The following is a 21532-nucleotide window of genomic DNA, read 5'->3' as shown; positions in this document are numbered from 1 at the left end:
AGAACAAAAAAAATCTACAAAAAAATCTCAAGCATTCCTTATTTCGTTTTCCATTCATTAATAAATGAGATATCTGTAATCGGCCAATTTTTTCCAGTTCAACCCCGACTTCCCTATATAATCAGCGTATTATAAGGGGTAAAATTCATGTCACGTAGACAAACTGCAAAGACTGGACGGCTAAGGACTGTTTTGTCGATGGGATTTTCGTAGATGGAGTAGAGGCAAGTTGAATAGTGAATGACTGATTCTCAATGAAACTTTCAAAAACGGTATTAGCCTTCAGGGTAGGCCGAGTTGTAAGATCAGCTTATTTTCTGCTCACTTACAAGCGTACAAAAAAAAAGTAGAATAGGGAGAAGAAACGAAACAAACTGAAAACCATAAAGAAAAAATCAAATCCTAAACAGTACAAAACGCAGAATTAATAGATGAAAGTACTCATAAATAATGCGAAATGGCGGAACATGAAACAAATAATTCACATTCCTGAACATCCATCTCTACATTTATTCACGACATCTAAAGGGTCACAAACAGGACATTAAAAAATATATATATATATAAATTACTCCTTCACAACGATGGGAAATTTAACAAAAACTTCAAATAATCTCGTACGAACCTTCAACCGCTCGGTTTCAGAAAGCGAATCCCAAAGTGGTGAAATACACGGAGCGTGGGGCAGAGCCAGGGAACAGTGCAATTTAGCCAATATAAATTTTATATAACTGTACTTTAGTGCATATAGTTTGGGATAGCTTTAGTGCAGATAGTGCAGATAGTTTGGCGCAGAAACCTACTCTGGCGTGTTCTACCGTAAGTGCACGAGTACTAGGCTGGTCTGGATCATACACAAGGCCTCTATAGACTCTATAATTGCTATACTTGCGACTGCAACAGATAAATAAGTTGTGGTTTTACCATGGGCATTATAAGCAAGAAACTCAATCTCTGAAACATTAACCGCGAATCATGAACTTCTATGAAGTTTAGCAAGCAACTGCTAGTTATACAGATTATCACAATCCCCCTCTTAGTCTACAAAAGAAACGACTAGGTTTCCTTATCCAAATACTTCCTTGAGTGTGTTAGTTAAGGGGCGACCATACTAGAAGCGACCTTCCTATTTCTCCCATAGTAAGCGTTTTGAGTCTGTCTGACATTAATAGTTGAGGTAGTTAGGCGGTCTCAGTCTTTGCTAATAGAATAGAATCAGGTGAACATTTTGATTTAGCAAAATGCTAAAGCCAACACCTATTTTTCCTGAAATCCCAAAAAAACTCAAAAGCCTATTTTGGGTTTGCCTGCAAGATCGATGCAGTCAATATTGTCGTAATTGGTACTTAAAAATGCAGCGAAAAATATTCTATTGAAGCATTTGCAGCATATTTTTATAAAAAACACTTGCTGACTGCAGTCCCTTCGAATAGTTTACATACCAACGTTTCAAAGTGCTTATCACCCGACAAAGAGCCTAAAATACTTGGAATCAAACGGATGTGGGCGCATAAATTATGCTGAGGGGGTTAACGCTTCCTTTTGTTCAAAAGCGGTCAGTTGGACACTGATTTAGTGAAGCTTTAGCTCTTGAAATGATTTATTTAGTGTGTATAATGCGTTATAATGCGTGTATAATGCGTTAGTGTGTATGAAAGCGTTAGCTTGAGAGTTGGACATTCGACAAATTGTGCGAATAAGTTGGATGTACTGGGAAATTGTGAATTCAACAATCAAGTTTGACAACTATGGGAAAAAGGAGAAATAAGCGTGGGTTGGATTTGCCAAATGTTCAGGCCCATCGTGAAAAATTGAAATTAGCCTACCGTGCAAGAGGTAGGGCAAGTTTGCCTAAGTATTTGTTCCAGCATTTGGTGTTAGACCCAATTCTAAAAGAGTCAAGTTTTGGAAAGGGATCAAGTTCAAGTTCTGCAAACCCCCCTACCGAACTAATTGAGCCGATGAAAACTATCACTTCTGGACGAAATCTACAATCGGAACTGCACAAAGGTTCGCGCTGGATTGTTGACCTGCCGTATCTTCTTGAAAATTACGAGAAACTCGTGCTTGGCCACATGTGAGTTTCTTTGTTTATTTTAGGTCCTCTAATGAATGCTAGTAGCCTACAAGGAACTGCCATAGCTTATGTGGTAGGTCCTTGAATAATATTGAACCAGTTATATTGTAACTAGTCCCCAGTTCTATTATAAGTTCCATATCTACTGTATCAATTATAACTAGTCAATAATATTTGATAGTTCCAGGCCCATCACTTCAGCTTTTTCAGGGGGGGGGGGGGGCAAGCCACTTCGGTAAAAATGATGGAAATATTTTCGGCCCGCAGAACCGAAACCGTCACCAAAATTTAGTATTTTAGCTGGATTTCTCGAGCTACATACGACCAGGCGCCTAATTTTAGGTTTAATCCTATGTGCATTATACGGTTAATGGGCTTTAGATCAGTGGCATTTATTTCGAATATTTATGATTTGGTTTAGAAAGATATTAAAATTACCTGGATAGGCTACCCCAGCTCTCATCATGCCAGAATCATGATTCATTATTTGCAATTTTTATATCTTTTCTACCGAGAAGTGCCAGAAGAGTTCGTCACATTAAAAAGTATATTTTCCTTATATTTACTTTCAGGACACCCATTTTACAGTCATAAATAAAACCTAATATTATAGCATTTGATTCAATTTGATTTTGCCGCGGAGCGGCAAAATTTTCTGAAATCCGCATTATGAACTGTCATTTTTATTGCATTTTTATACATTATAAAAGCACTTTCGAGCCCGAGAAGGGTTGAAAATATGATTACTCTGGCTAAATCCCTGGGTGGAAGAGCAGTTTGTTCATACATATATAATTGCTATGAGAAAAGATGAAAAAAGAAATCGACAAAATCCTATGCAACCAATTAATCCATAATTAATCACCTAACTTAATCGCCTAACCATTCAATCACCTAACTCAATCGCCTACCTATTACACTCCGTGAAAGTATCTATCATAAAATGTAACTAATATGGAAAGTGTAAGGAACCCCTGGAAGTCGCCCTCTTCGAGTTTGTTTACTCAAGTCTGTGTGAAATCTGATACCTTTGTGTTTGAGCCTTTTTGCCGACCAGGAAAAGGGCTCGAATCGGCCAAAACGGCTTTGGACTGGTGTCCCCCCTTAAGCGAACAACTGCATCTGTTGAAGTATGATGCTTTCTGAAGCCAGTTTGTGCTTGGAAAATGGTTTGTTTCAAATCTCCTTATTTAGAGCTTGAGTAATCAGGATAGGCCTGCAAGGGTTACCCTTTCTTGAATATGTACCATAGTGCCAAAATGTCTTATATTTTAGGGAAAAAAGATTTATGCCATGTATGATTTAGAAGAACTAGAATATTTTCTATCTGTGGAAGCCAGGTGCTTTACCCAGGAAGGGTGTATTTCACCGTGACTACCTCTAATGGATTGGCTTTGATGATAGCCTATAAATGACCAAGTTATCCTAATTACGCTGTTTGGCCGATTATACTGTTTAACCGTAGCCTACAATTAGCAAAATTTTATCTTTAATTCAAGCTTGATTACATGCCACCATGGTTTGGGGATTTCGGGACTACTTACCTAGTTTTGGCTGGACAGTGGATACCAATATTTATTACATTTATTAAGGTGCACACGATATGAAGGTGCACGGTGCACACTAGATCGAAAATACTTGGAAAATTAGATAAAAATAGTTAAAAAAAGGACAATTTTCTTATTTTTAAGAAAGTGTAATCCTCCCAAAAAAGTAGACGTACTGGAGGGGGGCAGGGGCCTGCTGGCCCTTAGAACTTCAAATTTACACTAGATAGGGCTGAAAAAGCAGATGGTTGAAAAAGCAGAAGGTTGAAAAAGAAGTTGAAAAAAGGTTAATGACTAAAAAAGCAGTTGATAAAAGCTAGATGGTTGAAAAGACTTAGCTCCAATTCAAGCAGATTAATGCTGAAGCTTATTGAAGATTTTTGATGATTACTTATTAATAAAGATTTCATTGGTATGACAGAACTTACTATACTATAGGTATGTAATCACAATTCTGGTTTGGCGAATTTGAGACTAATGAATCCAATGACATAAGTAACTTGTCCTCATGGACGTACGGGAGGGGGGCAGGAACCTGCTGCCCCTTAGAACTTCAAATTTACACTAGATAGGGCTGAAAAAGCAGATGGTTGAAAAAGCAGGTGGTTGAAAAAGCAGAAGGTTGAAAAAAGGTTAATGGCTAAAAAAGCAGTTGATAAAAGGTAGATGGTTGTTAAGACTTAGCTCTAATTCAAAAAGATTAATGCTGAAGCTTATTGAGGATTTTTGGTGATTACTTATTAATAAAGATTTCATAGGTATGACAGAACTTGCTGGAAATGTCAGGTTTTGTGAACTGAAAATATACCCCCCCCCCCCTCCCTCCATCACAAAATCGCCCTCCATTCCCTAGACAAGAAGCTACGTACGCCCATGCTTGTCCTTTTGATGCAAGTTTCGACTGCGGGCTTGTCGCAAAATTGCTTGTTTCAGAGAGACCATAAACGTTAAGAATAAGGTTTGAACTATGACGTGGGTTTGAGATGTTGTATTAAGGAGATGGGCAGTGTAATTAAGCACCTCCTGGAAAATGGGCAAGATTGCTTTAGAACGTATATATCAAGAAATATAAGGGTTAACACTAGCTGGTTCCTATATACTGGGAATAATTACAAACGTTATAAGTTCATTTATTATGAGGTTTACTATTAAACGTTATGAGGTTATTTACTTTCCTGGCATACATTTTATTCATATTATTTGAAAACAAATTTTATAGGTCTAGGTTTATGACATTACTACTTTTAACATTATAGTGAGCAAATCAAATCGGGAGGTATGGTATTTTGGTACTTATGCATTACGCGGGCGCCGCTAAAGAAGTCAAGTTTGGTTAATGCTAATGAAATAAAATAGGATAAATATATAATAGTTTAGAAACAAATTTAGGCTATATATTTGCACATTAGGGGGGCGGAGGGTTAAGCATAGCTTATATTATATACGCAACCTAACCTAGGTACCTAGGCACCTCCTCCTTAAACCCCAAAAAACATTTGCTTAAATATTGCTATCTCTATGAGAAACAACAATGTCAAGTCAAATTTGATCTTGCAAATAGCCGTTTGACGGGTTTTGTCGGGTGATTGTAGCATTTCCCGTTTGGCATTCCACATACAGTAATTGTATATGGTAAAATGTGTTCAGCCACATCCAAAGACAAAAAGAGAACAAAAGAGCGTTCAGATATTTGGTGCTTCAACATGGCTCTTATTCTGTGGTAAAATTATCCGAAAGACCATTGGATACAGTCATCCAATAGTATAGTCTTCCAATGGTAAAAGTAAGCTTATATGAGTAGCACACTGTGTTTTTCGGCTTTTGACGTGTGTTTTGTACCGGCCTTGAAGTTGAAAATTGAAGTCAAATTTTGCAATAGCCATCCCCCCAAGAAAAAAATAAGCAAGGCTCTGCCCAAACCAAAAATTAGGTCTGTTACGCCATGCAAAATCAGAGAAACTAGAGCCCGCATAATACATAAGTACCGGTACTTTTTAATGTTTTAATAACATTTTCAAAGAATTTACCAGCCCCGTTAGATGAATGAATGCCCCAAAGGCCTTTGTAGAAACTGACTTGGGACTGACGCTCATTTGCGAGCCATGGGCGCCCATAAGCTGAATTCCAGGGGGGGGGGGCAAACTTTGTCTAATTGCTACTTTTAATGCTATATAATAGAAATCTCAGAACAAAAATATAAAAATAAGGCAGCATCATTCAGCCAGGGGGGACAAGAGCCCCCCCAGCCCCCCCATATGGGCGCCCATGTTTGCGACTGGTTTTTATCGTTGAAATTTTTTTTAAGTCGACCCACAGCCCGATTGACAGGTTTAAGCCAGTCCATAGCTGGTCCAGCGCTTTAACATACCATATACACAATACAAAACATAACATACCATACATGCCGTTAAAATTAGTCTATTGAGAATTAAGTTCAGTCGCTAAATGATCTCCAAAAATTCCAGCATGACCCAACGAGTGAGGTCAAACAATGTAAAAGCAATAAAATTTCCCCCTGGTATTACTTAAAATCACTTACTTTAATAAAAATAATACTCAATTAAAACTATAGTTATCCAAGTCATTCGCAGAATTAGAGTTACTTGGTGTCGGCAAATGACCAAAAATCGATATTCTAAATAGTACTTAAAAAAAGAAAGAAAAAAAATTAGTCATTAAAGGAAAATGTTTTCAAAAAAAATAACATCTTTGCGCATTATTATATAAAAACAAGAAACATCTATAAGCGCCACATGTTACTGTAATTAAATCCATTAAGCACTATAGGAAGACGAAAAGAAGAATCAACAACACGACCTTGAATAGTACTTGGATGAGACAGAAAAATATATTGTTCCAACAAATTGGTATTCCCTGGCCACTTGAGTCTATAAACAATTCACCGTCGAATATTGGATTGCCCTGGTTTGTGTCTAATGTGTGTCATATCATATCCAGCCTCAAAGCATAACTTCCACCATTTATTCATGGAATACTTTATTTGCTAGACGTCTAGCTATTTAGAGATGTTTCCGAAGCTACATTGTAGAATATTCATCATAATTTATATCTAAGAAAGTAGACCTTGGTTACAATCGTCTTGAAAAATAACATCAAAATGTAGCGTTACAATTTTTTTCCCACGCTGAAGTACAAAGTTTATTTTTAATGATTGTGTTGTTAGTAGAAATAGGGAGTTTGAAAAATTAGGAATTTCCCTGAAATTCCTGAATCGGCAGAATGAGCCAGAATCGGCACAAGGGTCAAGAAAATTTTTCGGTTCTCAAGGGCTGGAATTTCTCCGTCAAGTTACCTTCTAAATATGAAAAAACACCTTAACAATTAATCATTTAATAATTAAAACAAAACGTGGATAATTAATTGTTTCTTCACTATGAATGAGGTCAACTTGTCTGAATTATCATAATTTTAGGTAGGGACAGAATCACTGCATATGGGCGCCAAGTCAATACTTTTTAGCCGACCCAATTTTTTTTTTTTTTTTTTTGGGTTTATATAATATAAGATTTATTATTGAAAAACGGCTACCCCAAGCCCAAATTGGCCGAATTCACACTTTAGCATGAATAAAACAAAGAAACACGAAAAATAAGCAACAACAACAAAATTATAAAAGGGTCAACGTCAAATAAATAAAAATGTCAAAAACAATTAAAACTCAAAAACTAAAAGGTCAATACCGAATCAGCGAAATGTGAAAAAAGAGAAACCCTCGTAAAACAAACAAGGGGATAACATAATTAAAACAAAACAATTTAGTTACGCGACCAAAAATAGAAAGATCGAAACTTGCAAAATGAATACCAAAAATATAAGGTGAAAAGGAAGATAGGGGGGAGGGGAGGAAATTCACTAATTGAATATGTCAACTATATAAGGGATTAAAGTTTTTCTGTATCTTTCAGTGAAAACTTTTATTGGGGAAAGAAGAGGGAATTTTTGTTGAGGAAGAATGCGGGAGGCGGGGACGAAAGGGCGAATATTGACCAGGGAAAACGGCAGTTGTCCGAGGATTGTGACGGGCATTGTTAGCAAAACGCAAGGTAATTTTTGCTCTCCTTTCCTTAAGGATAACTAGATTGGCTCTCCAGAAAAGGGAAATATAAGGCACTTTACCCTCATTAAAGATAATTCTAAGGCACCTTTTTTGGACTGCCTCTATTCTGTCCAGCAATTCAATGGAGATGCCAGGATGTCAAAACAGGACAGGCGTACTCATGCACATAGACATAGACATATTTTATTAAACTTACTCTTTTTAGCGCTAGAAGCACTAATACCGAGGGTTTTTACAAATACGACAAAGTTAAATAACAAATACGACCACAAAAAATGAATAAAACCATATTACTTTTCTTAGGATTTGTTGAACATGTCTTTAAAAAAGGGGATAAAGGAATGCTGATAGCGAGTCGTACGGCATGCCACTGGGTTGAGCTTGTATTGTCTCCGGGTACGGGACGTAACTGGGGCTAGCGGGGGCAGGATCGTCCTGTGTTTGCTGCTTTTGCTCGAGGGTTGGGCGTACAAATGAGAAGAAAATTTCTCAATCAATGCGATTTGGGAAATTTAAATTTTTTAAGAAGTTTGTAATACAGTTACATATTAACTTATACAGTGTGTCCCGTTATCCCAACCACGCTAAATATCTATAAAAATTAAGCGATGGGTGCGATATTTATCTCTATTTCCATAGATATCTGTTAGCTTTGGAGGGAAATTACCAGCAGAAAAGTTTTGCGCATAGGAAATAATTTCAAAACTTTGACAAGCGCTAAAAATCGTTCTTGTATTTTGATTAAATAAAAAAACAAGTTTTTTTAACTGAAAGTAAGGAGCGACATTAAAACTTAAAACGAACAGAAATTATTCCGTACATGAAAGGGGCTGTCCCCTCCTCAGCGACTCGCTCTTTACGCTAAAGTTTATTACTGTTTAAAAAAAAAGTTGTGAGAAATTCAAACTTTAGCGAAAAGAGCGAGGCGCTGAGGAGGGGACAGCCCCTGTCATATACGGAATAATTTCTGTTCGTTTTAAGTTTTGACGTCACTCCTTACTTTCAGTTAAAAAAACTTGTTTTTTTGTTCAGTTTTGAAACGATTTTGAATTAATGCAGGTTTTTATTTTGGCTCACCGTACACGAGTATTTGAAATAAAATTTGCATATTAATTTTACTTTTATTTGGTTAAATGAATTTCTCTAAAGATGTTTAATTTTATTTATGAACGTTTTTATTAGTAAAAAATATACGTAACTTACGAATTAACTTACGTATCGAACTTCTATATTCACATATTTTTAATACGTATATTAGGGGTTCGGCCCCTAGTCAATACCTTGCTCTTTAAGCTAAAGTTCGAATTTTGTTCCAATTCTTTAAAAATTACCCTTTAATCACAAAGGCCGTTAATTAGAATAAATAGTTCTTATAAAAGTACTAAAAAATGTTTGGCTTAAAGAGCGAGGTATTGACTAGGGTGTGAACCCAGATCATATAGCTAATATTTTCTGTTGGTTTTAAGTTTTGATGTTGCTCCTTACTTTCAGTTGAAAAACTTGTTTTTTTACATTTAATTTCTGATTTATTTTTTTTAAATAATGCTGGGGAGTCCAGCGTCCCCTTCATAGCAATGTCCCTTCCCCCATGAAAACTTCCTTCGTGGAAAGATCCTCCCACATAACCCCCGACCCACCCACACCCCCCACTACCAGAAAAAATTCCCCCTGAAAACGTCTGTATACTCCCCAATAATCAATGCTATATGTTAACATTGGGTAAAGTTCATAACTTTCAGCCCCCCCGCGGGGGCTTCGTGGGATTAAGTCATCCTAAAAGACATAGTTATCACATTTTCGACCATACTAAACAAAATGGCTATCTCAAAATTTTGATCGGGTGACTTTGGGAAAAAAATGAGCGTGGGAGGGGGCCTAGTTGTCCTCAATTTTTTTGGTCACTTAAAAAGGGCACTAGAACTTTTAATTTCCGCTCCAATGAGCCCTCCTACGATATTCTAGGATCCCTGGGTCAATACGATTACCCCTGGGAAAAAGAAAAAACAAAAACAACAAAAAAACAAATAAACACGCATCCGTGATCTTTCTTCTGTCAAAAAATGGAAAATTCCACATTTTTGTAGATAGGTATCAAAATTCCGATTTTTTAGACTTTCAGTTACCATTGAGCCGGGTCGCTGCTTACTTACAGTTCGTTACCACGAACTGTTTGATTCTACATGAAAAGTAAAGCAGTTTGCGTCCGAAATTTTGTTTCAGAAAAATAACCCAATCAAAAAATATTGATACTAAAAACAGAAAAAGTAAGCGAATGTTATAGTTGTATGTATGTCTTACCTTACCTGCACAGACCAAGCGCTGAAAAAAAGAATTCATAGCGAATATTTACTTATAAGCGTTTACTAATCGAAAGAAGTTTGGAAAAAGCGTAATCTGCTAGGTGGGGGGGGGGGCGGACAATGCCAAAAATTTAAATAACAATTCATAATAATCGTCACATATTCAGACTCGGCGCGTTAAATGATGCATCATACTCCAGTCAAAAGTGGCTGGCATTTGAAAATTATAAGCTGGTTTCCACTATATTTGATTATAAAGCCTGAAATGGCTAAATTTTCCTTTGAAACCTGATTGGAGCATTTATAAAAGTTTTGCGAGCAAAAGATATTTCATTTTTGCAACAGGATCCAAACATAAACATATCGTTAGGTATACCTCTTGAAATTTCAAGAGGTATCTTGTATTACCAACATTCCAGTTTGGTGGCCGGCGTTTACCCCCCCCCCCGGCTAATACCCCCCCCCACGGAGACATGGCTGATTGTAGAAAGAGAAAAGCCAAGACGGATAGTCCAAGTAGTTTAGAGGCAAATGTTTAAATGTCTGCGGCACGGGTAAATGGCGGAAGTAAGCATGACTCTTATAGGACAGGTACCTTTTTGTTAGTTTTCGGAAAGACATACCTGCCTAGAGTTTCAGGCATGTTGACCAAGAATTTAAAATTGACATGAGACCGTTACATTGCCTGTAATGAGAGGCAAACAAGGCACGCCCGCCTATTGTCTTAAGAAGGTCTAACCATTCACGGAATTAGACATCCGTGAACAAGTGCTAGAGCGAGAGAGAAATTTGGGACAATTTTCGGGGGCGCCCACCTGCCCAGAGTCCCAGGCAAATGACCCAAAATTCGAAAAATTGAAATTTGCTCAAATTGCAGGGCTGAGCATTGCCAATGAATAGGTACTATTTGGAAGATGATTGGAAAGAGAATAGGTGGAGAGAAGCACAGTATAAGGGTACAATTACAGAACCCAAAAAATGGGCTTGTAAGATGGAAGCGGCAGACATGGGCTAGATTGGGACCCCATGTGAAAATGAATATTTTGTTTCGATGTCTGTTGCGGATGGTTAGCGCGGGGGGAGGGGAGTATTCACCTAGAACCGCCGGTTTTCATGGTCTTTATACCAGACAATATTATTTCGGCTTAGTGGGAAACTAAATTGTAGCTATATTTTAATTAAATATATAGTTGGTATTTTGGTTAGGTTAGGTTAGTTTAGGCTACGCATTTAATATAATGTGGTCTGGGCGGCCCACCTTCCATAATTCTTTGCTGTAGTTTTCATAATTTTGTTGATAAAGTATTATATTTTCATCATGTCTTGTTTTATTTCATTAGCATTAACCAAAGTTCACTTCTCGACAGAACATGAGTGTGGTGGCTATAAGACACAAGTACCGACAGGTGTTTAATAGAAATTAAAAAACTGCTGGCAACATTGATAGTGCAGCATTGAGCAGTAGGACTATGAAAACAAGGCTTAATTGGTACTCATGAAAATTTAGGTATGAGAACCATCTATTGCATTAATAAAAAAATCATCAAGATTTTTTGTATCGCGACAACTCTTGAAATTGTTAATTTATTTGGTGCAGTCCCCTTTAGAATTGTACCCCTTACCCCCATTTCATATAGTAAGTTTTGCTTGCTTGATGTTATAAATGCTGCATTCTAACACATAGACAGCTTTAATTTTTTTTTTTTTTTTTTATAGGTTAACGACCACAGCAGTTGCCATTGGAAGAAGCAAGTGCTTGATAACATGGGAGACTTAGAGAGCGGAGCCCTCTTAGGGCAACACATTTGCTCGAAATACACGTATGGTTTATTTCCAGTACATCCATACCCCCATACAGGGGTACACCCCATACCCCAAGCTAGTTTTAATGGGCCGATTAATCCTAAACAACATAGTGGATTGTTCTTAACCAATTGGAAATTTTTGCACGAAGTACGCGAGGACAAACGATCTTAGCTAGATTGAAACAATGCATTAGTTCAAATGCTTTGACGAAAAGCAGGTCGTCCCCGGTTGGCGTGGGAGGATGTCGTAAGGAAATATTTAAGGGAAATGGGAATTTTTTTGGAGGGTGTAAAGAGGGGGCTTTCAATAGATTGGGATGGAGGAGGAGCTTACGTAGCTGTTTTGGCCTCAGGCGGCTTGGTGCTGTGGTGAGTTAGTATTAGTAGTAGTATTAGTAAAATGACTTTTGAATCTTATCCCAGCTTCAAGTAGAAAAGTGCATACCTTTTTGTACTCAGTTATGATAACTGTATTCCTTTGGCTCTCAGCTTCATTTTTGGCTATTTCTCTTTTCAGCATGTCCTTGACTTGAGATGATTCCGCTTCTAAACATTTCTTATCTTCTTCTACTTCTTTTAAGGACCGTCGAGAAGACTGAAGCTCTCGACTGAAAGCATCAAGCTTTCGTTCAGCCTGAAAAATAAAACCACAATAGTGCTAACCATTAGCTTCTGAAGTTAATGATCAGATTATCAGGAAGATCACTTTAAAATTGCATTTCTTTACAAATTCATTTATTCTTTGATATGCAGTTCTGGCATTTTGTCCACTGTCCTTTGGATACTTACGAAGTCTTATACGCTATACGGAGGGGAATATCAGAACATTCTCTCCAAGAAGATAAATTTTCCCTGGCATCCTTTTTGCTACTATGGGTTGTTCAAATCCATCTACAGCATCCACAAATTTATAGATAAAGAATCTCAAATTTAAAAAAAAAACTCCTGAAACTTTTGTTTCTGTTTGGAAGAGCATAAATTTGATAATCCTGACCATTTTCTACAGTTTGAGAAAGCGACAGCTACTTCTAATGATATAGGTTTTACATAATGGACTAAAGAAGCCATGTAAATAAATTGAAAAAAAAAATCACAGATTTAGCAATTAATAGAGGGTAGCATAATAGAGGGTAGCAATTAAGGGTAGGTTGAATAATGATTAAATTCATAGTACTATTATTTTAAAAAACAAATCTATTATCCAAAATTGTAACTAGGTCACGAAGAAATTTAAAAGAGAATAAAACCAAATGAATAACTGCACTGAATACAAACGAAAAGATTATTGCTCAATAGGAAAAAATTATTTCTTTTTTCAATTCGCTTTATTATCTTATTATGAATTCTTTCTGTGTTGCTACAGAAGTATCTCACTGTGTTGAAACATATATTCTACTTCCGTAGTTTTTTTGTATATATAGTTTTCGTATATATAACTATCCCTATATATTACCTGTCGTATATATTGGCTTGACTTTTCTCTGTTTATTTTTTTTAAGCTTTCTATTTTTTAAGTTATTACGGTTCAGATACATTCTTTCTCAACGCTGAGGATGCCTAGCTGTATGCAGGTAACATATTCATTTGATTGTTCTTCTTTTTTACTGGCATTAGACCTGTTGTTTTACACAATGTTCTTTTTTGGGCTTGTCTTGATATACCAGTTTAGCTTTAAATCTTTTATAGCTTCTACTTTCTATCAAATTGGGTTCAGATATGGCAATCCGTTTTGGTAGTTATGCAACTAATAAGATACTGAAAACCTCCCTCCACCCCCCTCGCCCAAGACCTGGATGGCAGTACCACCTTTTAAAGTTCGATAAAAAAAAAAACAGTTTGATAACTTGATAAAGAGAAGAGCATTTTATAAAAAACCGATACCAATTTCGTTTACTAGAAATTTGGCCAACTCCAGGGGAACTTTTCTTCTTCGTTTCACGGTTCCCATACCGGAAACAATTTCGTTTTCCCAACTATTTACCTACAAGACCGTTAGTCACCATTCAAATAAACAAAACAAACAACTACAGAAGCAGTATTGTTGCTCCACAACACGATTGTAATTCGCAAATGCTAAGAGAGTAAATTGAGAAACTTTTCTTTTCAAAGGTAAACCATAGTGCCATGGTCTAAACAACAACAACAAAAAATAATAATACATTATACCCACATCGATCTTTACTATAAAATGTCAAGCCTTCCATTCACTTTCGACTATTAAAAAGGGCACTAGGCCTTTCGATTTTCAATCGAATGAGCCCTTTTTGAGTTTCTACGAAAACGCTTTCTATAAACACCTTATATATCCCCAGGGCATATATTACAACTCTGACCCTAAGGGCTGTTAGGGTAGTTGTCATCCTCTAAGACCTAATTTCCAGAACTTTCAACTACGTTAAACAAAATGGCTATCTCAAAATTTTGACTGGGTGTGTTTGGGGAAATGGTGGGCGTAAGAGGGGCGTTAGTCACTCTCCAATCACTTTCAACTATTAAAAAAAGCACTAATCCTTTCAATTTCCAATCAAATGAGCCCTTTAGAAGTTTCTACGACAATGCTTTCAATAAAAACCTTATATGCTGCCAGGGCATAACTTACAACCCTTGCCCTGAGGGCTGGGGGGGAGGGGATGCCATCTTCAGATACCTTATTTCCAGAACTTTCATCTACGTTGAACAAAATAGTTATCGCAACATTTCGATTTGAGGTGTTTGGATGACGAGGGGTTGTGAAAAGGGGATGAGTTACTCTCCAATCACTTTCGACTATTAAAAAGGGCACTAGCCCTCTCAATTTCCAATTGAATGCGCCCTTTTTGAAGTTTTTACGACAAAGCTTTCTATAAGAACCTTATACCCCTTATATCTATAAAAAACCTTGTTATGTGTAATTGGGGAAATGGTGGGCGAGAGAGGGGGCGGTAATTACTCTCCACTCACTTTCGACTATTAAAAAGGGCAATTTCAATTTCCAATCATACGAGCCCATTTTGAAATTTCTAGAACAACTTTCTATATAAACCTTATATGCCCCAAGGGCATAACTTACAACCCTTGCACTGATGGCCCTGAGGGGGTTATCATCATAAAAGACCTAATTTCCAGAACTTTCAACTACGTTGAACAAAATAGATATCTCAAAATTTTGATTGGATGTGTTTGAGAAAATGATGGGCGTAAAAGGGGGGTTGGTTACCCTTTAATCACTTTCGAATATTAAAAAAGGTACTAGACATTTCAATTTCCAATCGAATGAGCCCTTTTTGAAGTTTCTACCACAATGCTCCCAGGGCATAACACAACCCTTGCCCTGAGGGCTGTGGGGGGTTGTCATCCTCAAAGACCTAATTTCCAGAACTTTCAACCACGTTGAACAAAATGGCTATCTTACAATTTTGATTGGATGTGCCTGTGGAAAAGAAGATGGGCGTGAGAGGGGTTTTAGTTGCCCTCCAATCACTTTCGACTATTAAAAAAGGCACTAGCCCTTTGAATTTCTAATCGAATGAACTTTTTTTGAACTTTCTACGACAACGCTTTCTATAAAAAAAACCTTATATGCCCCCTGGGTATAACTTACAACCCTTGCCCTGAGGGCTGTGGGGGAGTGTCCTCCTCAAAAACATAATTTCTATTTGGAAATCAACTATGCTTAACTAAACAGCTATCTAATAATTTTGATTGGATGTTTCGGGAAATGGTGGGCGTGGAAAGGGCGTTAGTTGCCTTCCAATCACTTTCAACTATTAAAAAGGGCACAAGCCACTCCAATTTCCAATTGAATGAGCCCTTTTCAAAGTTTCTACGACAACTTCTTCGATACGAAGTGCCCTGGTCTAAAGAAAAAAAAAAAAAAATAAATAATACATTGTGCCAACATCGTTCTTATATGCCCGCAGGGCATAACTTAAAACCCTTTCCCTGAGAGTTGTGAAGGAGTGGGCAGTATGTGGGGATAAGGTCTGGGAGGGGCAGTTGCATATCACCTGCCCCATATCAAGTTACGCCCCTGTTGTTGGGCCCGGTTGAGGGGAATCAGTTTTTCTTACATTTTCCGTTCCACAATGGGGTTTCCTTAGGTCGAGGACTTAAATATGTAAGTTTCGAGCCAATCGGAGAAATAACCAGGGCTCTTTTTTTGCCCCATTAATGGGAAGGGGGCGCACCACTGAATATTTTCATTGTACATTAAGGGTTTCTTGATTCATAGGCTTATGGCTGTAGGTTTCAAACTGATCAAGGAAAAATAGTTTTTTGGCCTATTTCTGGGACCTACCCGGAAAAAAATATTTGTTGAATTGCTTTTAGAGACTGATAGCTGATAGCTACGATCCAGTTACACATCAAATATCAACCAAGCCCCCTTTTTTACCATTATAAAAATTATGTGTAAATAATTAGAAATTTGTATTATATACAGCTCTTGTCCCAGAGGTTGTGGGGCCATGCCTCCCTGGAGGCGTATTAATCAGACCTTTTGACTATTTTGAACAATATGACCATATTAAATGACCCATTCCAAGTCTTTGTGACCACCTCTTTCCTGAATGGTGGCCGGGAAAGAAGTTTTTGGCCCTTTTCTGGCCAGTTTTAAGGGGGAAACCATTTTTTAAATTATTCTTTCTAAATTGAGGTCTCCTTAATCTGAAGACATAAGGATGTAAGTTTCAATCCAATCGAAAAAAAAACTTTTCGGCCCTTATCCTGGGACCAAGGCTTTTAGGGAAGAGGCTGCACTCCAAGATTTTTTTAGAACTAAGGCTCCTCTCACCCCAAAGACTTACGGTTGTAGGTTTTCAATTAACCACTAGAACTTTCAAATTCCAATCGAATGATTCTCCTCCAAAAGTTGCTCTTTCGCTAGAGCGTTACAACTAATATAAACAGCAAGATCTCAAAGAATTAAGAACGTGGGTGCAAATAAGAAAAGAAAAATTGTTAATTAAAAAAGTTTTACCAGTTTGGTCTAGGGAAGTCAATATCAATTTAATTTTATTTCATAAAGAATAACAACTTAGTAAATTCCAGACTTAAGTTACTCCAATGAGATGACAATCTATTATAGTACACCATCTACTTAGTATTCAACAAACAAATGGTGATGCAAAGATAAATATTTTAGCCAGTAAAAAATATGATCACGTATCCACGTGATCTTTATGACGTCTAGCTTACAAAACACATTTTCCTAGGGAGCCTAGTTGAGGGGGTAGCTTAAGCCTACTGTCTTTATTTCTATCCAAATCCCTCAAGTGCCTAGAGGGAATTTGGTCCCTTCCCGAACAACTAATCATAACATCCCTCCAGGGCTATTTTCCCAGTTAAGTGTCTACAAAATCGTTTTTTCAAGTGGGAAGGAGATATGCGTAAACTGAGAAACAAGGTCAGAATAATCCCTTTAGTTTTCGATATATCTCATTTGTGGATAACAAAGAAGTAATAATTCATTATTATTTCGCTTTGTTTGTTCATTCATACCCAGTGACTGGGTATGTTTATTTATACCCAGTTACCGGGGGAGTAGAGATAATATTTCTACGAAATGCATAAAGTCCCTGCACTTTAAAAATTTACAGAAATTAAGCTTAAACCGATCAAAATTCTGAATTTTTGAACTAAAAATGCACCACTACCTAACCATCGGAGCCCCCCCCCCCCGAAAAGCTTATCTGATCTTTTTAACTATATAATCATTGTTCCCTTTTTTGTGTATCTAACCACGTTCCAAGTATCCAATTAATTAACTAGAAATTTTAGTAGCTTTTTTGTAACTCTTATAGGAAACTTTTTTAAGTTGTTTTGTATCCTTTTACAGTAAAGAAGAAAATGGAGACCGACAAACTTGCAACACAAAAACATAAAAGATATTTTTTCCGAATCAATACGAAAATACACATAATTTTAGTTCACCCCAAAATGATCCCTTGTATACATTAAGCGTAAATAGGAACAAATAAACGTTCAAATGGGGATAAGTCCATTTTTTAGACAGTAAAAAAGGGGTAAAAAAGTCTGGAAATTTGGACCACAGATAAAGCGATCGTCAACAGCAGAAACACTAAAGCATTAAAATTAAAACTAGCATCTTGATTCAGAACAAAAATTGGTAAATATTTACCAAATCATATTATTGACTTACGAATAAAGTGAATATTCCACTCGATGCCTTTTTTTATGCTCTTTCCAAACACAACAATAATTTTCATTGTGAATGAATTTGACCCCCACCGATAAAGATACAAATTTTAATCTTATTTTGGTACTATAGGGGGTTGTGGCAAAGTTCATTTCTTATACAAATAAGAGATAAGTTTAAGCCTTACTCCTACCTCCCTAAGGGACAACTGTAAGACCTGAATCAGTATATAGGGATGGGGGTAAAATTTATTTCTGACAAAAATGATTATTACATTTGGAAAGAGCACATAAAAAAGGCATCGAGTGGTATATTCACTTTATTCGTAAGTCAATAATATGATTTAGAAAATATTTACCCAAAAATTAATTCCAGTTCATTCAGTAGATTTATCTGGGAGAGTTCAATAACTGGGTTCATTCAAAGTCTTGATTTGTACATTTCTCCTTTAATATTACCTAAATGTAATTTGAATATCTAATGAAGGTGGCAAAATCTTCTTCATCTTCTTGCAAAAGAAGCGTTTCTGAATTACCAGTTATATAATTGATTGGTCACATCTCCCCATATACATACATACATTTTTCCTGAGAGGATGATAAAGGAAGGGAGAGGGTTATCTGATAGAATACGTATTAAAAATCAAAAAATTTTCCTTGGGAGGGTATTCCAAAAGGCTCTCCTGAGGATCTTCGTGCCCAAAGCCCCATAAATCGTCCTATATCTGGACGATATAGGACCTATATCCTTCTAAATCCGCAATAGTCTCAGCAAGTTTCCTTAAATCCCCTCCCCTTTTTCTTTCTCCTATTCCTCCTGAAACCTCTGTCACATCTCTTAAACTCCTTGGTGTTACAATCAAGTATACATTTCTTTTGTGCGTCCCATATTAGAGTATGCTTGTCCTGTGAGGCCTCTTCCCTTGACATGACAGTTAACCCTTCTAGTTCCGCAATAGTCTCAGTAAGTTTCCTTAAATCCCCTCCCCTTTTTCTTTCTCCTATTCCTCCTGAAACCTCTGTCACACCTCTTAACCTCCTTGGTGTTACAATTTCTTCCAATTTGAAATGGGACTCCCCTATAAGTAATTTTCTAAGACAAGCAAACTCCTCGCTTTCCCTCCTTAAACTTTTAAAGAAATTTTGGGGCACGCAGTCACATTTAATGCACGCATGAATTTTTTTGATGTATCCCAAATTAAAGTACATTCGCCCTATGTTGCACACTTGCCACTCAAAATGAAGCAACACAAAAAATTGAAAATGTCCAAAAGAGAGCTCTAAGAATTATTTTTAAAGAGAGCAAGATACCATATTTGCATTTGTTAAATATTTCAAAACTAGAGACCCTCGAGAGACGAAGAGATAATTTATGCCTCCGTTTTGGTAAGTTGGCACTTTTGAACCCCCGTACTCTGAACCTTTTCCCTGAATACAATGTACCTGATAGAAATCGTCCTCCACGAACTGTGTCCCAGCCTATCCCCACCTAATCTCCCATTCTTTGTACTACCTTGTGGTATAAGAAATCTTTTATCCCCTTTTTTACTGATATAATAAATAGTTGTTAATTTGTGCATACATTTTATCTTATCTCTTACACGACAAAAGAAACAGCTCGTTTTTCTTTTTACTCTTTATTTCCCCTATTCCCTTTTTATGTTGTTTTTAAACATTTTTTAATGTGTATTTTATGTTTTTTCAGTTTTATCAGTTTTTATTCCCTTTCTATTTTGTTTTTAAAAATTTTTTAATGTGTATATTATTTATTTTTTCAGTTTTATCAGTATTTATTCCCTTTTTATGTTGTTTTTAAACATTTTTTAATGTGTATTTTATTTATTTTTTCAGTTTTATCAGTTTTTATCTTTTTAACTAGTTGCCATTTTGCAGTTTTTAATATAAGTGACAAAGGAATCATATAGCATTCCTATATTTATTTATTTATTCATTTTAATTTTTTTGCATTGATTGCCAATATTTTAGTTGTTGTGCTTTTGTTATGATTTTCTTGTTTGTTTGTTTTTTTATGGACTTCGAAATTCGAATTCGGCCCTTCAGGGCTTGTGATAGTAATTTCTCGAAATAAATATCTCTCTATCTATCTTACCTGATATCAACAAACAATTTTATTTCTTAGCAGCATTCGTGACTTGAAGAATTAAAGAACTCTATTTACGGAAAAATTCATACAATGGAGAGCAACAAATGGGAATGCAGATAAGAATTTAATTAGGGAGGCAAGGGGAATACAGTGTCATATACAGTGTCAAAAGGTCGCTAAATGATAAAAGAGAACGTAGAATTTCTGTATATATTGACGTCTTTTTTAGGCTAGAATAGAGTGGAATTCCCCAGTGTGATAGTGTAAAGACTAGTTCCTTTATTTGATTAAATAACAATATAAGTTTTTCATCCTGAAAGTAAGGAGCAACATTAAAACTTAAAACGAACAGATATTATTATCTATATGAGAGGTTCACCCCCCCCCCCTAAAGAACTCACTCTTTACGCTAAAGTTCGACTTTTGTTCCAATCCTTTAAGAATGACCCCTGAATGACAAAGGCCGTATAATTAGAATGAAAGGCTCTTTTGAAAGTACTGAAAATCCTTTAGCGTAAAGAGCGAGGTATTGCCGAGGGGAAAAATTTATTAAACACTAATAATTAAGATGATTAAATCCAAATAACTAAGAATGATTAAATAATTTAAATAACAAATTAAAAAAAACAACTATGAATTATTTATTAATTAATAAATTGAAAATAATTTCGCTTACAAATGGAAATTTTGTTAAAATCTGGCCTGATAATTTTTTTAGGAGTCAGGGGGGGGCTCTAATCAAGATTTTGCAAAGATAATTTCTTAAACCACATTGGCCTGACATCACATAAAGAAAGAAAAACGAGCAAAACTGGGGTTTTTATAGGCCAAATGAAAATACTGAAAAAACAAAGCGAATATTTCGAGAGTACAAACGCCTCTTCTTCAGCGCGAAACGAAATAATGTAACCAAGGAAAGTATCGAAGAAAAAAACAACAAAAAACAAACGCGGAAAGTCAATGTGAAAAGAACCAAAAAAAAAATTAAAAGATGAATAAAATTCGATAAAAGCCAAAAAATAAAAGAATTAAAACCAAATACCTAACAACCATAAAAGCGAGTTATTCGCCAATATCCGCGATTTGCACACAATCCAAAACAATATGAACTGCCATCGACGGATACTAGCGAACAACTGACAAAGAAAAGGAAACAATTCATTCACTCAAAAAAAGTGTTTTAATTAGTGTTTAATTATTTTTTTTTTTGTTTTTATTTTATCCATTAATTAATGATTTATTAATTATTTTCATTTATTAACTTCACTCTCAACTTTATTTTAATAAAAATACAATTTCAAAAATTACAAAATAATTTTAACTGTTAGATTATTTATTTTAAATTTTTTGCCCCTACAATTTCTGCGCCCGACGCAAGTACCCTCTCTGTCTCCCCCCTAAAAGCCTATCTGGCTAGGATTAAATTACATCCTTCCTTTTAAATTTAGACTAATTTTGTCACAAGATAGAAATTTGCAGATTTGGT

At 36.1% G+C, this 21532-nt stretch overlaps 1 protein-coding gene across 2 annotated transcripts in view; it reads right to left on the bottom strand.

The window, feature by feature from the left end:
* LOC148943363 (rab GTPase-activating protein 1-like) overlaps nucleotides 1–21532 on the bottom strand; it is a 263084-nt gene that overhangs the window by 65581 nt on the left and 175971 nt on the right. Inside the window, exon 15 of one of the 2 annotated variants that reach the window (XM_089101934.1) lies at nucleotides 12253–12441. In XM_089101934.1, the coding sequence (XP_088958060.1) occupies nucleotides 12253–12441 (189 nt within the window). Of the gene's footprint in view, nucleotides 1–12252; nucleotides 12442–21532 lie in introns of those variants that run through there. The other variant, XR_016143011.1, reaches the window with a different exon arrangement.

The sequence above is a fragment of the Artemia sp. Qi Xiang Cuo genome, chromosome 15 (genome assembly GCF_049724085.1).
Source record: "Artemia sp. Qi Xiang Cuo chromosome 15, ASM4972408v1, whole genome shotgun sequence".
In the NCBI taxonomy this organism is placed as follows: domain Eukaryota; kingdom Metazoa; phylum Arthropoda; class Branchiopoda; order Anostraca; family Artemiidae; genus Artemia; species Artemia sp. Qi Xiang Cuo.
This window is presented reverse-complemented; position numbering and strand designations above follow the sequence as displayed.